This window comes from Sardina pilchardus, chromosome 7 (genome assembly GCF_963854185.1).
Source record: "Sardina pilchardus chromosome 7, fSarPil1.1, whole genome shotgun sequence".
Classification (NCBI taxonomy): Eukaryota; Metazoa; Chordata; class Actinopteri; order Clupeiformes; family Clupeidae; genus Sardina; species Sardina pilchardus.
The window spans coordinates 25,369,524-25,395,843 of NC_085000.1; the positions used below are offsets into that span (position 1 = coordinate 25,369,524).

Here is a 26,320-nt window from a genome sequence, read left to right on the forward strand (position 1 = left end):
GCATGGGCGCACTGATTAGACAGAGACATGTGCACTCAGCCTTTAGGACGTACTGTTTAGAATGTTCTTTACATGGGCAGGGCAGCCTTGCAGTTTCTGTGCATGGATTAAGCAAGTAACAGCCTCCTTGCCTGGGGCATGTAGATCTTCTGGCAAAGAAGAGGGGGGGGAACTCGAATCAAACTGGCCTGGGCACATTTCACAGTAACTGCAGGGCACACTAGAAAGGTCAGACTTGCATCTAGTGGGAAGCTACGAAATACAGCTTCCTTATTTTGCTCCGTGCATTGACTTTTCTGACAGTTCCTCCGGTAAACAAGGAAAAGACATCACCGTTATGATTTTTCAAGTGTTGTAGTCAAATTCACCAGCAGGTGGTGGTAAAGTTCCTTCACAGAGGGTTTCCGCTCATGTAGTAAAGGATGGGGACAGATCACAGAGGTACACTGTACAACCCCCCACTCATTGTGAGTACAAGGAGACTCATTTTTCTTTTTCAAATCTACAATGAAACAACAGGAAGGTCGTTGCCCATGAGCTGATTCGGCCACAGATGAAAAGACAGAAACGGATGTAAAGTCTACCATCACCATTATGTTTTATTTACAATATGTAAACAATGGAATCTGTGAGACATAGACAGAAAAAAACATGCTCACAAAAAATACACAGTCATTAATGTTCTCTCTTTTTCGGTCTCTGCGATCACGTTCACAACACAGCATCTGAGGAATCTTTCAAAGTGAGTGATGACGGTTCAAAGTCCTCAAACTGATACGGTACCACGTCCATCATAAAAACCGTCATTTGACCATATTTCAAAGAATGACCACAGGACTTGGAAGTGCTACTATCATAACTGTATAAAGTCTGTATGTATCTTTTTTTATATGGAGCTATATGTGTGTATAAAAAAAGTTGTTTCACATTTACATCATTTGATATTTTCTTCATAGTGTGCTGTGAATTCATTGGTAAGGTCCAAAAAAACAAAAAAATAATAATCTTGATTTCGATGTCATCCACAATCCCTGGACAGACGAAGAGGCGTTGGTAATCACCGTCAGCCCAGCCATAAAAAAAAGTGTCAGTATCAACGTCTCACCATTTCAATCTTCAGTAAGACGTTTGTAACAGAGCAAGGTGACATACACCAAGGTTAAAAATAATAATAATAATAATAATAATTATAACAATATATATATTTATGTACAGGCCCACGGACACTGGTGCTGTGATTGAGGGTTAGGACACGCTAACGCTGGCACTGTCCCGCCCTCTCTCTGTGCCAGCGGGCGAGGGGTCTTTGTTTGTCTGGGGGTTGCTGGCCGCAGGTGGAGAGGGCTGGATGTTGGGGGTCTGACCCGTGGGTTTGCCTGCCGGCTCTGACGGGGCCTCTGCTTCAGTCTCCTGTTGCGGCGCTGTGGCTGTAAGGGTAGAGAAACAAAGAGAGACATTAGCCTTCATCTGGTCCAGTCCATCGCACTGGTCATCACAGTACATTAGATAAATTCATCTGAATTCATGCACCATTTTCTCATTAAACATTCACACTCTTAATGGACACTTAGATAAACAAAATGTCCAATTGCAAGTCATTATAAAGGTTCCTGTTGCAAAACAATATGTGACCATTAACAACAGGCAGACTTCAAAACACCTTTCCTCAGGTCTACACAAACAAACAAACAAACAAACAAACAATGGAATGAGCCAATGGATGATTTCAAACAGAAGATCACAGTTCAGAGAATGGGAAGCTACATGGGACCATGTAAGGGATGAAGTAGAAGTGTGACTATGGGAGAGTCAACACCCACGTCTAGCATTTGTATTCATATTAATAAATCATAAAATCCAAAAGAAAAAGAAAAAAATCCATGTAACGTCACTGTTGTGGAAAACGTATTGAGCTTATTGGAGGCTTTTTTTCTGCCATCAAGAGCACTCATTTGAAAGAATAGTCTCTCACCAGACTGTGAACCTCAAACAAGTCAATGTAGATAACATGCTGGCAAAGTATAAGAGCAAGATAGCAACTACTGTATAACAGCTAGTCTGGTGTCCTGCGTTATAAAAAATGAACATATAAAACACACATTAACATGTTCAAACATGGAAACTATAAAACTAGAACCTACTAGAAACAATCCTAGCCGGATTGGAAGACTGTACCTTTATTTTGGTCTTCCCTGGTGAAGATATTGTTTGTTTTTTGCTTTTGGACTTCTATCGATGGTCTACCGAGTAAAAATGTGTTGACTTTGTTATTGACCCACTTCTATAGTGAATCCATCCAACTAACTTTCAAATGCATAAAAGTATTTTGCCTACAGATTATAAATTAAAACACAAGAACATTTTTTTCAAAAATACTGTTTCAGGGGTCCATGTCAAGAAAGTATTAGCATACTAATCTATCATCACACGTAAAATCTTCTACCTGCCTTTTCACACCAGCTAAAGACCATTTACGTGTCAGTTAGCTAATGATGCTGTATACATTCAAAAACAGTAAAGCATTCTTTGAACTAAACAAAACAATCAGTTAGAAACAATTAGAGAATTGTGTCAACCGTGACATGCAGGAAAACAAAAAAAAGCGAGGCCTGAACTCTTTAAGAGACATACGCCAACGACCTTTAGCACAATTGACCAACCATGCCTCCTGGGATCACATACTACCTTAAGTCGCTGTACCTGACTGCGTGCAGGATTTCATGTGCTCGGGCCAGTGGGCCTGCTGGCAGGGGTAGTCGCAGTAGCTGGTGTTCCAGCAGCAGTAGAAGATGGCCTCCTTGCGGCAGTTGGCGCACCACTGCTTCTTCTTGGTCTCGTCCACGGCCTGCTGCTTCTCAACCTCCATCTGCTTCTTCACCTCCGCCACCAGCCGCTCACGCTCCTGCTCCAGGCTCTGGCGCATCTCCGCCATGGTCAGCTCTGTAGCGCAGCACACACACACACACACACACACACACACACACACACACACACACACACACACACACACACACACACACACACACACACACACACACACACACACACACACACATATTTAAATCATGGATGGATTTTAAACACAAGCTAAGTTTATTTATAATTACACAGCCATTATGTGTATGATTTAACACGCACATTATGAGGTGAAAATGGCGTGTGTGTGTGTGTGTGTGTGTGTGTGTGTGTGTGTGTGTGTGTGTGTGTGTGTGTGTGTGTGTGTGTGCTGTCTGTGTTGCCAGTGTGCGCTTCTCATACCCAGGTTGTGCTTCATCTCAGAGAGCTCCTGCTGGTGCAGCCACTGGAGTTTTTCAATCTCTATCCTCAGCCGGCGGATCTGTGGGGTTCAAAAGGGTAGCATGTTACACACACACACACACACACACCAAGCCTATTACAATATTGTCTCTGGTCTAAGCATGTTCTAATATGAATCTAAGCTTTTTAAACCTATCCTACTGCACCCTGGGCAAGGTTTTCTCTCCTTCATCAAGAGGCCTCTTAGGCAATCACTTTGACAGTCACCAAGCGGCACTGACTCTAGCGGAGGGCTGTTTGAGTGCACAAGGGCCAATACAGAACAATAACCTTGAAGAGCTTATGCATAACTTACAAAAGTGAGTTGTGTCTGAGTGTGTGGTATTATTCTTACTGATCACTAAAGCCGCTACAATTATGCAACGATTATATAAATAGTTTCAGCCTGAAAGTGCAGTTGTTTTGAAATCATCCCTGGAACTGACCTCTGCTATAGTGTTGCCAGAGGTGCTTTTGGAGAGGTCATTATACATTTCTGTCATCGTCCCTTTGATTGCGTCCATTATCTGAAATGAGAAATGGAAAAACATTAGCTCTTAATCTGATAATAAATCAATAAATCAAAAGTCATTTTACAGATCCATGGATTTGGATGTCAATGTCTCTGCACTATTTTAATGGAAAATAAACAAACAATTATTGGGTTTGCATATGTTTAACTTATTTGTTGCAATTGATACAATGCTTTGTTAAATCTCATTCCTCTTGAGAGCCACATGAGTTTCTGAACTTTATGGAAGCCCAAAAGGCTCAAATCACATGTGCTGTGGGAGTTTAGGAAGTAGACATACTTTGTTAGTGTATTTGGCAATGTCTGCAGCCACGTCGGCAGAGGCGGTGGGGATGCTGAAATCTCCTGCCATGGAGGAGGAGGAGGCCAGAGAGGATCCAGATGTCGATGCACTCTGGGGAGAGTCCTTTACTTGAACTGCCATAGAGAACGGAAATCAATTATTATGGTGATGTAAAAACATACTTTCACTGAAAACACAGACACACAGACACACAGACACACAGACACACAGACACACAGACACACAGACACACAGACACACAGACACAGCATATGAAGATCATGCAGATGCATATTATGCAGTGTTGTTAAACTGCAACTGAATTGATACTGCCCACCAATCTGCAAGCACAACCCTTAAAAGTGACCTAGTAGCCCCAGCTGTGGCACAACATTGCAGCACCTGCACCGTATGCCGACGACCTGGGTGCGATTCCTGCCCCGTGGTCCTTTCCGGATCCCACCCCTGCTCTCTCGCCCATAATTCACTTCCTGTAATTCTCCACTGTCTCTATCATTAAAGGCATAAAAAAGCCCAAACAAATATACTTTACATTTTTTTTTAAAAAGTTACATACAGTAATTTCCCGCATATAAGCCGCATTGTGTATAAGCCGCAGGACAGTGTTTTATGCAAGTCAAAAGAAAAAAAACATATTAACACCACATTAACTGGCCCCCTGTATTAACCTCATAGCGGGAGAAATTTTGCAAAATCAATGTATAAGCCGCGGCTAATAGTAGGGAAATTACGGGTAGTCTGGAACCCTCTGTGCACCTAGCGTATGGCGAGATAAACACATTTGGTAAAAATGCAATCACCTTTCAGCGCTTGTCTGGTCTGGTATCGTGTGCTGGAGGACTGTGCCTGCGCTGCTGAAGTGCCTTGGGTCTGCACCTGCACCTGCACCTGGGTCTGTGTCTGCGTCTGCGGCGGCGTCGGCGGTGTCTGCGCAGCTGGCTGCGGTGACTGCGTCTGCTGCTGCTGCCGCTGCACCTTCTGCATGTGCCACTTCTGCGAGGACGTCTGGAACTTAGCGGGGTTGGTGGCGGGATTCCACACGACCGCGCGCGGCTGAATGGCCTGAGCGGCGGCGGCGGTGACAGTGGCGGCCGCAGCATTGTCTTTGGGCAGCAGGGGGCGCTGCTTCTTCACCGTGTTGGAGGAGGAAGAGGAAGAGGAGGAGGAAGAGGAGGACGAGACGACGGCGGCGGTGGAGGAGGAGGATGAGGAAGGCACTGTGGACGGAATGGCAGCTGGAGATGTGGAAGAGGTGGTGGAGGTGGCTCCAGGGGCCACGGTTGAGGAGGTCAAGGTCGGAAAGGGCCCCACGTTCAGGGGGACCCCCACAGCCGGATGGGGAGAGTCTTTGACGCTAGCGTTGGTGGAACTGGAAGTGCTGTCCGCTGAGGAGGTGGCGGCTGCTGTGCTGCTGGAGGAAGGAGCTTTACCTGGACGGAGATCAAGTCACAAAACCAACATGAAATACTCATTACAGTGTAATGTATCTACAGTGTATGCAGTGACCTTAGCTAGGAGGAGGGGCGAAGCACAATCAAGCAAAACCACATGCAAATGACACACTGTTATGATCAAAATGCAGCCATACTAACCACATGCAACCATAGCAAACCACATACCCAAATCAAGCTATGCTTTAAAGTTTAAACCTATACACACATGTATCATTTCCAATGCATGATTTACTCTGAACAGTCCTTGCCTGATGTTACATGTTCTCGTATGATGTACAGTAGCAAGAGAGTGAGGTGGCTGGTGTTTACCCTCTGTTTTAATGGCTGGTGGCTCCTTGGTGGCCGCTGTGGGGACGGACGCAGGCTCCTTCTTGGGCCGTTTCCGGTCTCGGCCCATCTCCTCCCCGAGGTCGATCACCAGCTCCCTCTCGGAGTCCGAGTCCATGTCCGCATCCGCGCCGGCTCTGGCCCTCGGCTCCTGCTTCACCTGCTTCTGCTGCTGCTTCGGAGGCGCCCGAGGCTTCTCCTGAGCTTCCTTCTCCACGCTGTTGTGTTTGTCCTTCGCCGAGCCCGGGCCATCGTGGGCGACGCCTTTGTCCCGGCCGGCCGCCGCCGTCACAGTTGTCGTCGCTCCGGGAAGCCCTCCGTTCTTCTCGGGTCTCTCCGCCGAGGCGCTGTGGGTTCTCTTTCTGGACTCTCGGTCGGCCCGTTCCTTCTCCTTCTCCTTCTCCTTCTCCTTGTCCTGGCTGTGGTTCTTGGGCTTCTGCTCCTCATCGCTGAGGTACTCGCTGTCGCTGGAGTCCGACTTGTCCGAGTCCTCGGAGTCGCTGTGCTCCACGTGCCGGTACACGTCCTCAGAGAGCTCATCAATACCTGTGACAGGGATGATTTCACAGCTGAGGCACACGACATCTGCTATACATGCAGAAATAACAATACTACATTCACATGTATTCATTCAGCAGAGTAATTTCTCTCCATCTCATATGACTTACAGCAATGGTTAGGTACGCACATCTTTCCAACATAATACACGGTTCCAGGGTACTGTACCCATGAGTTTTAGTACAGTATAATAGTTCATCAGTGCTATGATTAGAGTATATTATAGTATAGTATAGGAATACTGAAGGTAGGGGTGATATACCTCTCTGGCTGGCATGTTTTGTTTGGTCCTTGGTTAAAATATAATGTATGTTTGCACTAAAGTGTCAGCAAAATACATTTAAATATAAACATAAACACAAACTTCCTGCTAAATCCATGACTGCACCTTTAAAACATAGATGAACTAATAACTTGTAAAACTGTTACTGCGTCTGTACACTTGTGATGTGCATGAAAGCTTTTGATTCTTTACCAAGCTGGGCCTTGCAGCTCTCAATGGTCTTGTCCAGACTACGGATGGGTCTCTTAGCAGAGGTGAGGAGCATGGATGCCCCCGACTGCTGCTGCTGCTGCTGCTGCTGCTGCACCGTTTCACTGAGCTCCTTCAGGTCCATCTCCGCTTTGATCCGATCTGCCAAAAGACAACACAGGGGATATCTAGCACTGTGTCTGTGCTGCTCCCTACATCGCTTTGTTTTAAAGATCATCTCGACCAGTTCTCTTGACATTTCGAGCTGACTTGTCCTTCAGGCACACTAGCATAATGTGACTAGCAGGTGTGTAGACTTTCAGGTCCCATCTCAACCACACGTCATTCTTTTCTATTTTCATGTGTCTTGCTGAAAATTTGCATTTGACAGTTGGGGGGCTACCAGACATTGTGCTCACGCACTGTGCTCTCGGTTCTCACTTTTGCATACCGCATCTGCACTTTGCTTTTCTTCATAACATTCTACCCACGGAAACCTTCTGATTATATGGTTCCAAAGGTAGTAGAATCTGTGGTTCTAGTTTCCAAGGTTTCCCTGGCAACAATGATTGATAACACAGTGAAGGAAAATCAATGCTGATCTTAGTCAACGGGGGCAATAGCACTTGCTAGTGAGACCCATTTGTTACACACAGAGACTGCCTTGTTGGTGGTTTTGTGTTGTGGTCCTGTTTTGTCCGTTGTTGGTATTTATTGGTAGGTGACTCGTGTGGAGGGGGGATGAGTCTGGGACACCAGATACCACTGTTGAGCCTTCTGGAGATGTTGTGCGCCTAATTCAAAGAAACGCCTATGAAGGAAGGTGCCTGCTTGACAACCCTCGTGAAAGGCTCTTGAAGGCTGTTCTGTTGGTTGTTTTTGCTAGTAATTTGTGTAATTTTGGTTGTGACAGTAAGTAGGCTTGGTTGTAGATAGGCCGCTGTGCGAGATCCGTTACCTATAGTTCGAGGAATTTTACGTCTCTCCTGTGTATATTTGAAATTACATAACCCACAAAGGTAGTGTGTGTAACAACACCAACAAGCTCTTGGCCACAACATGATGGGTTTTAATCTCCTGACATGTGAGAGCATGCGTTGTCCCCATCACACACTCTTAATTAAATAAGGATAAACCTGTTGCTAGACTGCTCACAGAGCCATAATGGCATTACAAATTAGGTTCACAACCTTAGAGCGCCATCCACAATCCCCCTTATCCCAGTGGCCTGCCAGATCTGCATGGTGCAGAAACAGCACTACGAGCACAGACAGTCCTACCCACAGAATCCTTCCCATTTGATAGTTTCAAACGGTCTTTGGCAACAACAACTGATAACACGGCAAAGGAAAAGTAAAGCTTATTTTGTGTCTGAGCTATCACACTTGGGACATATGATGAACACACAAGTAATGGGTCCTTCTCAGTCTTAGATGCCACAGTGATATGTCAGGTGAGGGGTAGACCAAATAGAGTTGGTGTGATTTTTGCTTTTCACTCTACCACACAAAAAACTAAAACCAAAAGATTGAAAACAAAACAAAATGTGATCAAGATATTTTCTTTTTTTTTCAACTATTTTCTGTAAAATTCAAACAAACAGAAGGAGTACTTTTGTTCCACTTATTGATGGACAAGTAATATGTATACCTAACAAGGAATTGCAGATACTGTTGATACAGTGTCTTATTTAAAGCTGATCACTTTTGCATGTTTGCCTAGAGACCCTTTTTAGCTTAAGGACTAAAACATATATTGAGATCTGTCATTTTTGAGCACATATAACCATTTAAATAATCTAGACTTGAATTATGAAATGAACATGAAGAGGAAGTATTGACATCAAAAGCATAACCACAAAAGAACCCCACTGATATCTGCACACTGGACAGACACAATGGGTTGCTGCTGTTGTAAGTCATGTAAGATGTTCCAACTGAACTCTGTGTACCTTTACAGACCTCTTCTCTCTCACATACTCTTAATCAAATCAGCATAAATATGTCGCTGATGCTATCAGATAGCCCATAATGACATTAGGTTGGTTCATAACCTCAAAACATCATCCTCAATCTCCCTAATCCCATTAACATCCCAGATCTCACCAGAGCTTCAGTGCTTCAAAAAGTCTGTGTTATACAGTATACTGTACATACAGTGGGGGAAAATAAGTTTTTGAACATGTCAAGATTTATTTAGCATATTTCCGGTTTGTGTGGATTAACTGAGTTAATACGAACGTCTGGTGAAAATGTCATGCGAATAGTCTCACTGGAAGTATACTTACTGGAAACAATGTTGACGCGTTTAATACCCATTTGCCCCCGCTGTAGATATAAATAAATGAATATATAGTACATAAGCCGTGATGGACTCACCCAGGTTCAGGTTGAGGATGCTCCCTGTGGAGCTCCTCTCCTGCTTTATGTATGGCGTGGCCGAGCCTTGAGGGGAGAAGGGCTTAGGGCTGTCTGTGCTGCTCATCACACCCATCTTAGATGCTGGAGATGCTGAAAGGCAAAGAAAGAGGCAAGAATTTAGCAAAGTTGATCACTCACAAGCACACATACACACACACACACACACACACACACACACACACACAGTCATATTTATACAAAGTGTGGCCTGCTGCTGCATAAGTATTCCACGCTGTGCATAAGTGTTACAAGATGAAGTAAGAGGGCTTGTTTGTGAATACTGTTCACTCACAATCATATCATCAATCATCAAAATGGCAACATCGGATAATAGTCAGCAAGACAATAAATACTAATTTAATTCAAATACCAATACAAAGTATAACCTAACCCTAACCCTAACCCATACTTTATCTTTCAAAGTATCCCATCTTGGAAGCAGGGTTGGATCTAACTTAGTCTTAAGGTTATTTAGTTTAGACTTAAATTAGCTCCTACATCAGCCCAAGCCATGTCTCCTTTGTTAAAACATAGTAAATACCGGTGTAATCCATGGACTCCTCCCCTGCGCTGTAGTGGTGCATTCGTCCCGCCCTGTCCGACGTCTCCTGCTCCGCGTCCGACCCCGTGTGCACGGACGAGTTGGTGCTCATGGGGGACCTCGGCATGTCCGTCATGGAGATGCGCCGGCCCGTTCCCCCCGACAGCATGCTCTTGCCCAGGAGCATCTTGGGGGAGGCCGTCATGTCGAAGTTGAACTTGATCTTCTCCTGCTTGTCCAGGCGGACCGTGCCGGCGCCGGGATTGGCCGGGTCCAGCAGCATCTGGAGCTGGTTGTTGGGCGTGAACGGCGTCCGGAAAGGAGCGTAGTTGAAGACGCCGAACTTCTTGCGGATGTTCTCCACGTACACCTCCATCTCCTGCATGGCGCTGTTGAAGATGCTCTTGGTCTTCTTCACAGAGAAGGGAATCTCTTTGGACATCAGGTAGCAGTTGTTGATAGGGACCCATGCCCTGTAGAAACAAAAAAAAGCGAAAGCGGTTGAGTTTACAACGGAGGCTGTGGACAGTTCAATTTAATTACATTTTGAATTACTTCCACAGTACCTTTACTTACTTCCACAGTACACATTACCTTACACATACTTCAGCATAAAAGAAAAATAACACATGCGGAGTCCAAACCATAGAGATATTAGAAAGCATTCTACAGTCAATGGCTCAGACAAAGAGTAAGAGTAAGAGAGAGCTAAGAACTGAAATTGGAGTGGAGGTCCCTCTGCTTATTCTGGGGTGGCAGGAGGAATCACCTGTCATGCTGGCCAAAAAAGCGGGCGTCCACCTGTCCGTCTTTCTCTCGCAGGGCTTTGGCTGGCCAGAAAGGAAACCCCTTCAGCTTGGCCCAGACGAGGGGGTGAGGCTGGCACTGTGCACAGGAGAAGCAGAGTGGACACATGACATACCATATGCAGAACACATACCGTAATGAATACAGGGAAACTTGTGCATTATTTATTAATAAAAACATTATGGGCCAGTTTTATTCATTCCATTTTCATTTAAGGTTTGTTTGTCATGGACATTGCACATCAATAAACATGAAATATAAATATACCAGAATTAGTCAAAATTGCTATTTTCAAAGTATATATTTTTTTGGCTTTTGGCTTGGCTTTTAATGACAGGACAGTTATAGAATGACAGGAAGTGAGTGGGAGAGAGAGCAGGGCTGGGATCTGGAAAGGACCACGGGGCGGGAATCGAACCCGGGTCGCCAGCGTACAGTGCAGGTGCCCCAGCCAGTTGCGCCACAGCTGGGGCCCAAAATTGCTATTTTACATCTGTTGTCCATGGAGCGGTGTTAAAAGGTCAGACACATGGATATGGAGGTCAGCAAATACATCAGGAGCAGAGCTGGTGTTCCGAGTGGTGCAAGAGATCTGACCTCTGAGGTCTGGACTCTAAAAGGAGGTGTCCATCCTGTGGTATCTTGCACAAAGATGACAACTTAAAGATATCTACTGTCATTTTGACTTCATTACGGATCAGGCCAGAGGGGTGTACTACGGAGCAAGTCACACACAGCTAAGATTTCTTTGTGTAAGCTGGCACCAAAAACCCTGAAGTAGCAATCTGAAGTCATTGGCAATACAGTGATGGTTATCAGCTTTATTTGTCAAATCATGAGTTTGGCATACTTCCGCGCCTGCAGTCAGTTCACACAGTGCTGGCTAAGTATGCGACACAAATGGGGTCATCAACGTGGCATGTGGTGGCTGTCGAGTGCCTCCAAAATACTGTGTCCGTGTGTCAAGAGTGCATGGTCAACGCGTGGCCTGCGCATGAGCAAAACCCCACTGCAGGAGAAGCAATACTGAGAGAACTTCACTGTGTTGTCAGCCGAGCGTGCTCTGTACATGTAGGGAAACACATGCATTTCCACAGTGTCTCATTCTCACCATGTCACTAAATATGGTAAAAAATCATCACCCAACATTATTCCATGACATTCCAGAGGATGTTTTTGTCTGTGTAACAACAAAAAGGCTAGTCTGTATTGTTTGTTCTGTGTGGAGTAGCCTAGTTGGAAAGCTGTGCTGAAATACAACAGCATACTCCTTGAATCACTGATGGAATGTCTGAGATCCTAACAATGTTCTGTCAGTAGCATGTTTATATTAGCCTGGAAAACCATGACTTGGACTTTGCAGAGAGTCTGGCCTAGTTCCATTCGCAAACGTTTATTTCCTGGTTGGTGGACGCTTTTGATATCAGTGGAGTCCACTCACTCCAATGCATACACTACCATGGGGATATATAGCACCATTGGAATCCCTAGCTTCTTGGTGCAACATAACCTTGCTAACCCACTAACCTCGCTTCATAGTTTACTCCTCAGTTGTGGTGCCACATCCACAGGATGCGTGATTGGATTACGATCTGGGGAACAGGAAGGTCTGAGCAGTCCCGACCTCTAAGCCATGTTCCTGGAACCGATCCTGAACAATGTGTGCAGTGCCAAGGGGGCACGCTGTTCAGCAACAATGTGTCTGTGGTCTAAACATCACATACACATCAATGCTCCAAGCAGAGCATTGCCACTGTAAGGTATTGTCCAGAGTAGAAAAGCTTGTGTGTTTTGCCCCAGAGTGCATCCTGGTGTCATCTCTTCCTCGGTGACAGAAGCAGTACTGTGCTTTTCTTTCCCCATTCTCCTTGTTGTTTTTGTGAAATAGCTGCACCTTTAGCACAGTCTATCAACAATCTCTTCCTCACACACACACAGTGAACTTAATGAACTTGTGCATGGCAGTTCACATGAATTTATCGGACCAGGCCACTTTCTGAGGTCCAATTTTGAAGTCCATGTGACCATTATAGGTGCTTTCTATGGTGGGCATAGGTTGATTTAGGCTGTCCAGTCTGCCCATTTTTTCCTGACATTCAGCATGTCGACCGCGGGAAAAGACTGATCAGCTCTTGTGTAATACATCCTGGGCATCGACAAGCCAATGAAGATTCACTTCATCTGTCAGTGGCCATACCGTTGTGGCTTACTGTTGTGTACCGAAGGCAATCACAAACGAGACCATACATGAACTACATGACTCACACAAATACAAAATTACTTACACATGGCTCACAAAACCAGTTGTCCCTCTTTTGGCAAGCCGACAAGTAGCACTCGGGACAAACTTCGATTTCGTTCATCTGGGGGGGATATAAAGACAAGCTCGATTGAAAGAAAATTCTACAGGAGTGACTGACAAGTCTGTTTCAGCAGAAGGCAAAATGGAAGCTGCATTACATACCTCATGCTCACAGATCTTCACAATCACTTTAGCGGTCGCTGTCAGTTTGTGGTTGCCTGGGGGACAGGAGGAGTAACAAATGTTTGGAAAATATTCATTTGAAAAATAGTGCACTACTGCGAGCACTGTAGAATATTGCCACTGTATGACAAACAGACCTCCATTGTAAATGATGCAGTTGTGTAGGATCCACTTCACATCGGCCAGGAAGGCCTCTGTGCAGCCATACATCTTCTTCTTTATGTTCTGTAACAGAATCATAACAATCATCAAAGACCATGTATGTTTTTTGGTTATATGTTTATTAAAAGAAGACTGTTCTTTTGGCTGGTTATGTTTGTAAACAGTGAAAACATATTGTTTTAGGCTACTGTACTATTGCATGTTGCATTTCCTGTAAAGAGTTTGTGAGAAAGTCTTACGACAAGAGTGCTCTGCAATCTAAAGAGCCTTGAGTTTTAGTAAGAGTCGAGTTTTAATAAGAGTTGAGTATTAGTCAGAGTTGCTACCTTTTCTAGTGAGCATATGTCCATTGCGTGGAAGATGTACTCTGCATAATCGGGGTGCTGTTCCAGGGAAACAGGCTTTTGGAATGGCTCTGTCTGCTCACAAACCAAGGCAAAACCACACAATTTTGAGTTTGAACACGCAATTTGTCAACACAAGCAAACGCACTTCTGATACACAAGCATTATAGACAGAGCACACGTGAAATAAAAGTCGGAAGCATCAGTATACCTTTGCAGACGCGCACACACGCACACACACACACACGCACACACACAGACACACAGACACACAGACACACAGACACACAGACACACAGACACACAGACACAGACACACACACACACACACACAGACACACAGACACACACACACACACACACACACACACACACAACTATCCCCCTGGCTTAGACAACTACATACATCATTAAAGTGAGTGAGCCTCAAGGGCCGGCATGATAGATAGAGTTGCAGACTGCTGAGCCGACATGGCCACTTACCCCCGGCTGCTTCATCTTCTGGAGTGCAAACTTCAGCAGATAAGATAGCTGCTCTAACGTCAGCATGGTCATCGCTTTGCTTTGAGTCTCTATGCATTCAGCCACTGTTATTTTCTGGGGGGGAAATTACAGAGTGTTTACATTGATGACACTGGAAAAATTCAATCCAACATATCACAGCAGGCCAGAACTAGTGCACAAGAAAATTATTATAATGTTGGCCTCATTGTTTATTAAGGAGCACTGCAATCATCTCAGCTATGAAGCCACTGAACCGCAATGCTACATAAGCTGCTAAAGGCAAAAAATCTGTACCACTGTACCACTTCTAATAAAAGATGGCCAAAATAATATGCCCATACTACTAGTAGCATATGCTGGAGCAGCAATATCTTTAGGCAGCTGTGAACACTAGCAATTCAGCTAATCCCAGCCCAAAGCAAAACACCACCATGGTTCAACAGATCTTACCATGCTAGCGAGTACAGCACAAATGTGTGTGCTGATTAGCATGGGTAGCCATGGAGCTACAAAGTGTCAGCTAAGTGGTTTTAAGATCTGTGGAACCATTTGGGGCCATTGGTTTCAGGTGGGCAACAGATTTATAGATCATTTGCAGAGATAATAGCCCCTAAGCGCATGGCCAGGCTTCTCCACTCCTCTGCTCTCAGCTCACTCCATCTGCCTGGCAAGATGCCAGGACATTGACAAATTTCAGACAACTAAGCCGGTGTTGCAGTTCCAAAACAATGAGGGACAGAGCAGAAGAGAATAGAGACAGGAATGGAGACAGTGTTGGAGTGCTAACCGGTAGAATATCCAGCCGTCCAGTAAAGTTTTGAGACCAGGCTGATCATTATTTATGAGCTTAAAAAGGGCATGATATCGCAGTTTGTGTAAGTTCTTTGCTACACCCTCCAACATGTACATGATAGGTATGAGATGCGTATAAGATGGATGCAGGCCACTGACATTTTTGAATGAGTGGCTGCGATATGTTTAAGTAGCTCTTGACTGAATAGGAATCTAAACTGTAAGCTTGAAATCTCCTGGCAATCTTATTCTGGCAGTCTCCCCTGGATGGAGACTGTGACAGAATAAGAGGTAGATAAGCATGTACATATAGAGAATGTAATGTAGAAAGTTTTGTGTGTGTGTGCATGCAATGTATGAAAGCAAGTGTGTGTGTGTGTGTGTGTGTGTGTGTGAGTGTGAGAGAGAGTGAGAGAGAGAGAGACACACACAGTGAGAGAGAGAGAGAGAGAGACACAGCGAGACAGAGAGAGAGAGAGAGAGAGAGAGTGCGTGAGAGAGAGAGAGACACAGCGAGACAGAGAGAGAGAGAGAGAGTGCGTGAGAGAGAGAGAGACACAGCGAGACAGAGAGAGAGAGAGAGAGAGAGAGAGAGAGTGCGTGAGAGAGAGAGAGACTAAACAACTGAAAGAGACAATGGATACAATCTACCTAACTGAGTGAGAGCAGGAAGTGAGACTGCCCATGGCCCACTACAACCAGGCACAAGCAGCTGCGCGCGCACACACACACACACACACACACACACACACGCATAACCTACTACACACACACGTGCCGTGGCCAAACCACCACACACACGCTACCTCACACTCGGGGCAGAACCAGTCGCCCTCGGGCTCTGCTGCCAGTTTCAGGCACTTGGCGTGGTACACCCGCGGGCAGAGCTCGCAGCAGAGCACCTGGCCCTCGCGGTGGCACACCCAGCAGTAGAAGTCGTTGCGGCCGTCCTGCGGTACAACATCAACAGGGTCTGTGGTGAGTGCTGGCTGCTTCACATAGTAAAAGGGACCATGCCTTAGCTCAGACTGAAATGCAGGCGAGAGAGAGACACAAAGGGGGAGAAAAAAAAGGAAGGGTCGGGAATCAAAACACAAGCCACAAACACAGGGGAAGGTGCAGTAGTGTGAGCCACAGCAGCGGGACTGCCAGGTAAATATCACAATAACACACAAGCAAATCAGGGCAGTGAAATAAACGAAATACCAAGCATACATGTCACTGCATGGAGGGATAAGCATCAGAAATCAAAAAGGGCACAATGACTTAAAAAGGGTTTTAAGGTTTAAAAGCACAGCAATGATCACAATGAAAAAAAAAAAGCAAAAGCAGTCACACATGTGAAGAATTCACATCTATTAGAATAGGTTAAAAGATATTTTTTTATGAACCCAGTGAGACTAGGTGTGATCAGTGTGCTAGGATTTCTTACGACTGATGTATGGAGTAGTGACATTTAGATAGATTATTATGTTCTGTGTTATCCACTGAACATAAAGAATCACTAAAACAGACAGTTGTCCTGGAAATAGGGAAAGCATCACTGAGCACTGTGACAAATACTTTCAGAGATACTATTTGTGGCAAAACCATACAGTAGTTGCCTTTTTTTCATAAATCAAACCACATTGATTGTTTTGCAAGCAAAGCATTAGACTTAATATTAAATATGTAAGAGTGGATTTGATGATAGTAAGAAAACAATACTGTTTAATTGCTTGGAAAATACATTGCTATAAACGTAAACATTGGACACATTAGGTTATATTGATTTAAGGGTTTTATGACAGTGAAGAATAGGCACCAATAATATAAACAATTACTATTACATTATATTGTTTGTGGATGGCCCAGCCACAAGCTCCCACACCCACTGACAGATTAAATGAAACCCATTAACAATGTCCATTAGACTTACACATGCATTTCTCACACGTGAAGTTATCATGGAATGTGAGATTTAAAAGGTGATTCTGGTGCATGCGATACCGGGGGGGCTGGTGAGTGTATTTGCCAACCACACCACAGTCACACTCTAGAGTGGCCTACCTGGTCTTTGTTGCTATGGATGAGGCCTGGCTTCTTCTTCTTTTTAATGGGGCTGGGGGAGGTGCTGGAGGGGGAGTGTCCGTTGGAGGAGTGAGGGGGGCTGGGCAGCTTGCGCTTCGGCGCTGCCAGGGCCTTCTCTGCTGACCCTGGGTCCGACACTGGTGACAGGGTAGAGAATGGAACATGGGGAGAAAGAGAAGAGTGAGCTACCAGTAGTGTTGGTGTTTTTAGAAACATTTTTTAAAAGGTGGTAAGACTACACAACATACTGGCATTCGGTTTCTAGGCCGTGTCTGTCTATCCATAATTGAAAAGGCATCTAGGTCATAAGTCACGAGGGACTGTCATTAGGGAAACATGAGCAGCATATTTTGTGTGAACAGTAGGCTACAAAGCGAGTAAGCAGTACAATCACTGAGAACTACAAAACTCTAAATGTTCATCTTCACAAGGATCTTCAACCATCTCTGCTCAATGCTCGTTCAAATAAGGTAGGCTAGTTACGGCTGTAGGTGCACATAGCTTACGCTACAAGCGCCCAGCCTACCAGCTAATTACATGCAGTAGCCTACTCACGACAAAACACACATAAATCTCTCACCTCTGTATCACAAAATAAAGGTATAGGCCAGGGTACTTGACAACATAATAATAATAATAATAATATCTGAATTGATATTGATATTATTGATCTGAATCTGACTATGTATTGATACGTAGCGTTAGGTAGCCTGGCTAACGTGATGTGATTGTATTTGTGTTTTGTATTGTTTTGTTTTTTTTCAGTTTACTTCTTTCACTTCCTAAGGCTAGGTTTCAGGAGAAAAGGAGGTCGCTTAGGCCAACTGTATAACTGTTTTACTGCTTGTCGAATACACTGGCATTGTGTCTGAAAAACAGTTATTATTTAATAGGCTTATTATACCTGCTTATTTATTGCTGTTTTTTGCATTTTAGTTATAGGAATAATAAACCACCTTCACATAGGCTAATGTGCACCTGTAGTTGAGCCATAAATTGAACCCCCCCTGCTGACTATCAAGCATGCACCCAGGCAAATGTATCAGAGCAGTTTGCCGTTAGTTTGAGGGGAAAAGATTGGATTGGACTGGTATTGGCAGATACTTCAGGGTGTCAAAGTAGTAGCTCAACATCTGCCACGAGCAATGGTAAAGTTATAAGACCAGTTTAAGGCAAGTTCTTTAGTGACCATTAACCGTGGAGCTCAAACCTACACACCTTGTACATATAGTATATGTAGCCTATGCTACATAATTTTCCATGCATTTCATTCTTTCACCAATCCATCATTTATTCATTAATTTGCCAATTGATTGTTACTTTCCCCCCATGCTCCTCTAAATTAAACCTTAATTAGTGTGGTTCGGTGTATTCCTCACAACAACATCACAGCTCTGGACTTGCAGCTGTTACTCTGGATCTATTATCCAACCGACAATCCAGTAATCACTTGCTAATGCCGAAGATGCACGATAAGCATCTTATCATGGGAGATGTTTTCAGACAACAACAAACTGACTAGATGTGTGCTAGAGCCCCATAGGCCTCTTACCTTTGGGTTGCATTGACATGTCCATCCCCTCGATTACATCTGGCCCCGTCTTTATCTCCTCCTCAGCCAAACTGCAGCGTAGGAAGACAGACAGAGAGAGAGAGAGATAGAGAAGGAGAAAGACAGACAGAGAGAAAGGGAGAGAGAGAGAGAGAGTGAGAAGGAGAAAGTCAAATCTGAGATTCAGTTAAGTGGTAAACAAGAGTGACGCAAACGCCGGCCAACTCCCACACAGGAGGCCGTCTCCAGAGTTTTCTACTTGTTTACATCTTCTCCTGCACCAGCAGCAGCATCCCTCTGACCCCCTCGTTTGAGATGGTCAAGGTGCGTGGACACTGAGGGACTCACACTAAAACTCATTTGAAAGCTTTTGATGGTATCATCAGTCTCCAAGAAAAAAAAAATCTAAACATGAAGGCCCCCAGAATGCTTGAATTGTCATCTTTCTTGTTCTAAGGCTGATTATTGTTGTTCCATAGAGTGCAAGTGGAGTGAATCCCCAAGGCAATAGGTCCTTGACTACGCAGCGCACAAACTCCACCATGGTGAAGACAATAACCTTAGGAGACTTCGTGTTTCCCAGTGAGGTGAAACGAAACCTGTGATCCTAACCACCTTTCATCATTCCTCGGCCTTCCCGTTCACCGTCTGTCTGGCAGTGTGCCCCATAAAATGAGACCACAAACACGCCAAGTATCCTGTGAGTTATTGATCGTGTTAGACTGAATGGATCTGCAATCACCTCCCCCATTTCTTCATGGCACTGCTCCCATGTGGTCCTTCCAAAGGCTTCTCACTCAGGCCTACTCCTAAATTCCCAAAGGGAAAACTCCCTCAATAGAGAAAGGCATGCTCTTTCTCAAGAGCCTGGTTAATATCAGCAATGTCTGCCATTAAGCACAACAATATTACTCACAAATACTTCCCCATACTTTTTTTCCAGTTAATCTCATCACAATTTGTCACATCTGAGACAATGAGTCTTCATCTGTCATTTCTCGATTTGGACCTATAGAATATTTATGTTAAACCACACCATTCAATGAAAGAATCCTCACCAAAAACAAGCAGATTAACATCCATTCAGAACCTACGCAATAAACCTCAAATGCAACTGCTCCAGTTCCTCAAGATTTGCCCTTAACACCGGTGCCTTTGAAAAGACAAATGAGGAGGAGGAGGAGAGGAGAGAGGGAGGCTCTTTTTCCCCCGATGAATGACGCTCTGTGAGCGCTCCGTCCCTCCTCCTCCTACACCTCCTCCTCCCTTCTGCTCAGGTCGCTCTCACACCCCCCTCTTACTCATTCAGCCCTGCTGCCGGTCGCCCGACAGGTTACTCTAAATCCAGATTAGCCACAGAGATATAGCGGAAGCAGAGACGTCTTTTGTCCTAGCAGGGCAAACCCTTTGGCATGGCTTTCCACCTTACCATTCATACGGCAGTAAACATTTATCTTCAAAATAAGCATGTCATATAATGCAAGCTTGACTAAAGTCTTTAAGGGCTTCCCACCTCCACCATAACTCTAAGCATGATGTACCAGGTTCAAAGGTCACATTGCAACAAAAGCCAATCTTGGCTAAATATCTTCAAGGCACTTCAATACTTGTTTGATTAGTGTGTTGGGGAAATCACAGTCATGAGAGCTTAATGATTACCATGAAGGCCTGTTGGTTACACAATACAGTCATAGAACCACAGCTAGCAGACAGGGCTACAAAATCTCTGAATAGTCCCGGCCAAAGCACACAATTAACTTCGATTACTACACTGTGCCAGTGACGCACATATCCATGCAAACACATAAATAGCAGATTACACTGACCCAAGCAACCATAGACGACCCCTAAAATAGCACACGTCTGTGATGCCCCCTTTGGCTTTAACTTATACAACCAGGGAGGGTACAGCTCCTTTGGCCTCTGCTTGTAGTGTTATTGCAATAACACCAGAGACACTCCAGGCCAAGAGTCCTTGTCAACATGTGGATCCAATAATATCAGGCTGACAAGGAAGAGGAGAAAGAATCTATGACTGTCGTCTCCAGTCACTTTTGAGTCTAATATGTCCTGTAGACAAAGAAGATGAATCTATGCACTCTTGGAAATGTTGTCCTGAGAACTCACATTGTGTGCTTGTGCATGTGAGCTGAAGTGAAAAATGGAGCATGCCAAAATGCAGAGCGGCCTTCCTCACTTCCTTGTTTCACTTGTGTAGGAGACGGTCACTGAGTTTCACTGCTTCAGCCATGGAGAAAAGATGGCGGACGGTTTCCCCAGAGGACAGTGTAGATCAGGAAGAGAGGACAAAAAGACAAAAAAGAACACACAGTCCCAAAACAGTCAGTTTTCAAGTGATCACCAACATGTGTCCGAGGATCATGGGACTGGACTCTCCTTAAGGACACGGGGCAATCCTTTGGTGGGGAAAAAAGCAAACAGCACCATGTGGATTAATCCGATTCATTGAACTGTACAGAACCTCAACCTCCACACAACCGGGGGGAGAGAGAGAGAGAAAAATGAGTGTCACCACAACAACGAAAAAGCAGGTTGGAGATAATACCATACACACCAACCACAGCACATACAAACCACAGTCAGGGTGAACTGCAGGCTTGTTTTTTCCCCCTGTCTTTCTCTTTCACTTGCTCTCTCGCCCTCCCCTCGCTCTCTCTTTCTATCTCTCTTTTCTGTGCTCCTCACAGGAAATGAAAACCATAGCTTCCCCTCCCCCACTCTGCACACAAACCACCCCCTCCCTTCCTCCCTCCCTCCCTTCCTCCCTCCCTCCCCTGCGGGCTACAGACGCGGGCTCTGGCACGTCCATGGCAGAGGATCAGGAGGCCTGCAGAGCTTTCCGTTAACAGGGGAGAGAACAGGGGGGGTGGAGAGAGAGAAAACGAGAGAGAGAGAGAGAGAGGGAAGACACTCAGCCATTTCCACCATTTTAAATTCCCACATGACTAACTGAGGAGAAGAGGGAGAAGACAAGAAATATGGAATATCATGACCGCATGGTATGCGCACGAGCAAACGAGACAATTATATTCCCTTTCAGCTCGGCTAGATGTTATCTTTTACATGATGTTACAAGCAGGAATGGATCCATCTTGGCTTTCCAGCTTGTTGGTTTTGTTGATGGAGAAAACACATGCCCCCATGACCTGAAAGACAGTATGACTACCACAGATGGTTTGCCCGAAACCTACATCAAGCTTAGAGATGGAAACACTTGAGATATGAAAGGTCTGATGTTGGACTACACCGCAGTTTGTGGAGTCCAACCTTCATTTGAATAACATACAAGTACAGAGTATCAAATTGTCCTGCTACAGACACAGATTCATAAAAACAAATGTATTCAGGGTTATTGTTAATTTATCAACCCCCCACCACCAATCCCTGCCCATATCAAAAGTATTATATGTAATGCAGAAAATGGACAGCATACCTTCTCATAAAGCACTGAATATGTAAGGCAATTCTTCAAGCTTGGCCTTTACATTTAGTTGGAGGGGATGAAACAAAGATGGCTGTGGAATTTTCCAGAAGGCCCTTGCTCATACTGCTACCCTCACTGTGCTTGTCAGTCTTTAACCTCAGCTGCCATTGTGATTGGCTGGAGAGCATACACAGAGGAACCGGATTGGTTGGCTGAGCAGTGCCACATAGCACAGTCATTTTTTGCCCTCTCTCTCTCTCTCTCTCCCTCACAGAAACATTTTGCTGCAATGCAGTGATTTTTATTCATGTTAAATTGAAGTCATACTCATTTTGATACAGTCTCCCTGAAAGAAAAAGACTTATCACTGATAGTAAAATGGTATTACCAGTTTCTGACAAAGGCACACCACAAAGACTTGGACTTAATGTGTAAACCCTGAATGCCCTTCTATCCATTCTGAGGACACTGCAATCTGATTCAGCCTGAGTTATGACATTCATAAAAATGAATATGTCCACTCCAGATGCCTCTCTGGCACAACAGAACATACATCTACTTAAATATTCCCTGAGGCAGCCATATGAAAACATAGAGCCGTTTTACCCTTCACCGACTAAACCAAACCATTTTATGTCGTGTGAATTATTTCTCTGATAGCTAAGATAGCAATTGCATTCCAGAGCCCAGGGAATTCAGTTCTGTGTGCATGTTGTATGGGTGAGCAGTCAAGTCCCTACCACCACCACCACAAGCTGTGTAGGAGATCAAAATAATGTGATGTAATTCTCTTAATATAACACATGTGCTTTTAGTACCATGAGCTGCTACGGACTTCAGCTTGATCGTAGCTTATATTGTCTTCAACAAGCATAAGTAAATGTATTGGATAAATTCAGGTCCGACTAAAAAGCTTGTAGCATTTACATAAACATAAGATATTATTAAAGAGGGGATTTCTGCATTGGCCTCAGTGCGGTTAGTCTCAGTAGGTAGTTATTTCAAGGGGATTTCCAAAGCAGTGAGAGCCTGAACATGGCAAAGCTGGAATACAAATGAAGCAAGAGAGAGAGAGAGTGGACGAAAAAGGGAGAGACAGAGAGAGAGATACCAGGAAAAAACCCTGTGTCTACACTCTGGTATGAATACTGCTTCATCATTTCTATCTGGACACAATGGAAAATGGAGGTTATTTTTCAAAAAAGGTTTCACTGTGTTTCATTGAAATTCTCAAAATAGCAGGTTCCTCCTGTTGACAGCAGAGAGGGTCGAACACGAGACACTCTGCTCGAGGGAATGTTCCCAGCACTTCCAAGATGGCCACGGATGTTTCAGTGGTGTGTATGTATGTGTGCCGGGAGGGGGGAGGCTCTAGTTACGGAGGTCTGCTTTAATCCACACCGTGTTGGATAGTAAAACGAGCTTGATGACCAGGGAAGCCCAACGTCTCAAGAAACCCTCAACCAGCCTCCTCTCCCAGCACTGGCAGGCAGTAATGAGGTGACAAAAATGGTTGGAAAAAATAACCATGCCAGTTAAGGGAGTGATTTGTGCTTGTGCCTGGTGGGGTGTACGAGATGTGATGGAAAGGTAAGACGGAAGAAGATGGGCCTGAAACACAACAGGGTGACAGAACATTCCAATAAAGGACAATCTTAAATAGTCTAGTCAAGTAGAAATATGTAAAAAAAATGTTTTTAAGTAAAACATGGAATTGCAACCACACACACACACCTTGTTCATTTCCCCACTCATCCCTCCATGTAAATATACTGTCCATTGAGTCAGACCTCCTACTGAGCTTCAACAGCTGCATCTGTTATCCTGCCTCCATTTCCCCCCCAGCCTGGCTTGTGACATAGCCAGACAATGAAGCAAGCAATCAGCTTACAAAAGAGGTACACCACCCAACCCCCATCCCATCTCTCCAAAACCAATTCCCCCAATCCCCCTCCCCCTTTTTTAAAAGCAGAGAGAGAGACAGAGACAGAGAGAGAGAGACACAGAGAGAGAGAGAAGTGAGAAGTGGCCTGGTTAGATATCAGATTTGTGAAGACAAGAAAAGAAAACAGACTAGTTGGAGAAATGATTTGCCACGGTCATCTCAACATTTACACCCTGGCTGAGTGGCCGGACTGTGCGTCCGACTCCCCTGTGTCCCTGTACATTGTGAAGGCCGTAGGGCTGAAGCCCCCTGAAGCCCCCTGAGCCGGCCTTAACCTCTGCTTGGCCCCCCTCGCCCTCAGCCTTAGCCCTGGCTAGTGAGTAGAGGCCTGGCTGCAGCTGAGGCCTTCCTTCCCTCCCTCCCTCCCCCTCCTTCAGCAAGCCCAACTGAAAAAACTGACAGGATTTCAGCATGGACTTGACAGAACAAACAGCAAACAGGAAGGCAGAAAGACAAAGAGGAAGAGAGCAGGTACAACATGAAAAAACAAAGATCAACCTTACCTCTGTGGATGCATGGCTGACACTGTTTTATGTCAATACTAAAAAAAAAACATGGAGGACAGTCTCAGTCTTTAGACGAGGGAGGGCTAAGCACTTCAAGCTGTGTGATCGGGGCCTGTCTGATCGTAGCTGGGCTGTGACTGGCTCCTCTTTCACAGGCAGCATGTAAGGCGGCAGCTGATTGGCTGAAATATTTCCTGAGTAATTATCTTTGTTCACTGCTGGCAGGGGCAGCTCGGAGAGCAAGAGAGAGAGCACGGGGGAGAGTGGTGAGTGAGAGCTAGGCCCAGATCACAAAATATCACATTTTAACCACATTTTCTCGAACAAAACCATCACTAATGGGTGGATGATGATGTCTTCATGGGGCATCCATTGTTTGCTGTGTCTGTATGGGTGTATTTCTTATATATAAAGGGTGAAAATCAGATGTGTTTGCTTGTACAGTTCTTGTCGCCTCCATGTTGAGTTGAGGACATTTCCTTCAGATCCCTCCCTCTCTTTCTGCAATCAGAGGACAGGAGTAAACACTGTATAGGAAAGTTACACGGGTAAACACGGAGTAACCTCTCATCTCAGTTTTTATCGTCATGAATTTTCAAAGAAAATTACAGACAGCCACACAAATACAACTGAATACATTTTTAATGAAGAGCATAAGAGGTCCTTTGAAATGTCCATAAATATTCATTGTATGTCCTAATTTTATGACACAAAGCACCAAATGGTGAATTTGGTTTTGTCCTGTATGTGACACACATTCACATTATGGGCACGTTTCAATAGTCTATTTGAAAAGTGCCTTGTGTGTAAGAAATCCCTGCAACATAAATACATTTGTTATAAGGAGTATATTTGACTCCAATCGATGTCAAATCATCTCCATGAATTGGCCAGTGTAGAACACAGGAAAATGGAAACAAATATGGAGTCTGTGTGGACATGATGCAGCAATGTTATTTAAGTGATCTCACTACATATTTCACAAAAACAATAATGCCATCTTAAAACGACATCCTTCTGACTAAGAAGTATTGGCTATCATTCAATGTGTTCAACCTTGCTGCATAGGCCTACTGAATAGTCTGCAAAGAGTTGTAAGGTTAATCGACAATGACTGCTCAACACCAACGTAGTAGTAAGGCTTTTTGGCCTAGGCCTACTCTGACTGTTCACTTCAGCACAATGATGTATTGAAAGACACAATACTGACCTCTACAGGACAAAAAGACAAGCGTTCTGAATAAATCACCTCCAGGACATAGGCTCTCAGCTACTTTTTCTTTTTTATTGATGTTTTATTAACATAGCAGTCACCTATGTCAACATAGCAGAGCTAAAACCCAAAGCAGATCCATTATCATGTTAGAAATAGTCATTCACACTATGAGATGCCTAGAGCCATCAGGCACACAGATCATGACGATATCTTTGCCACTGAACCATCAACAGTCACATGCATTTTTGTGCATTTAAATATGACTAGCCTTTTCGGCATCGTGATGGCTTCTTTCCACCCCCTGTGTAAAGTCACCATGTTCAATTTACCATTCATGATCAGATCACCTGTAGGCTATGCCCCTGCCAGATAGGCCTAGCCTGTGTGTTTACCACCCCACCTCCACCCCATCTATTCAAGGGTCGCATTGGCCTACACAAGACCCTATTTAAATAGGCGTGCGTAAAATTATTACAGTAGTCTAGCATATATTTGAGTTTATTTACAATTAAATTATGGGGCTATAGCCTACAGTCATACTCTGAAAAATATTTCTTAATACATAGTATCAGAAAATTCAATGCAGA

General features: G+C 44.5%; 1 protein-coding gene across 11 annotated transcripts; it reads right to left on the minus strand.

The window, feature by feature from the left end:
* Positions 1 to 574: 574 nt before the first annotated feature.
* On the minus strand, positions 575 to 24,606 carry LOC134087779 (MYND-type zinc finger-containing chromatin reader ZMYND8-like). 11 transcript variants are annotated; one of them, XR_009939855.1, is made up of 21 exons: positions 20,749 to 21,296; positions 18,622 to 18,692; positions 17,049 to 17,206; positions 15,806 to 16,027; positions 14,187 to 14,300; positions 13,686 to 13,778; positions 13,335 to 13,422; positions 13,177 to 13,232; positions 12,998 to 13,075; positions 10,675 to 10,790; positions 9,906 to 10,378; positions 9,323 to 9,454; positions 6,948 to 7,106; positions 5,897 to 6,460; positions 4,934 to 5,563; positions 4,110 to 4,246; positions 3,744 to 3,824; positions 3,259 to 3,337; positions 2,701 to 2,940; positions 2,176 to 2,240; positions 1,290 to 1,427 (listed from the first exon to the last, which is right to left on the minus strand). XR_009939855.1 is itself a non-coding variant. In XM_062541513.1 (20 exons), the coding sequence occupies exons 1-20, from the start codon at positions 24,526 to 24,528 to the stop codon at positions 1,246 to 1,248; spliced, it is 3,609 nt and encodes a 1,202-aa protein (XP_062397497.1). In that variant the 5' UTR covers positions 24,529 to 24,606; the 3' UTR covers positions 575 to 1,245. The 11 variants fall into 11 exon arrangements, 9 of the variants coding, with proteins under 9 accessions (XP_062397497.1, XP_062397493.1, XP_062397494.1 ...); XR_009939854.1 differs by having other exon boundaries at positions 2,686 to 2,940; XM_062541513.1 differs by lacking the exons at positions 2,176 to 2,240; positions 20,749 to 21,296 and adding an exon at positions 24,515 to 24,606 and having other exon boundaries at positions 575 to 1,427; positions 15,806 to 15,949.
* Positions 24,607 to 26,320: the final 1,714 nt, after the last annotated feature.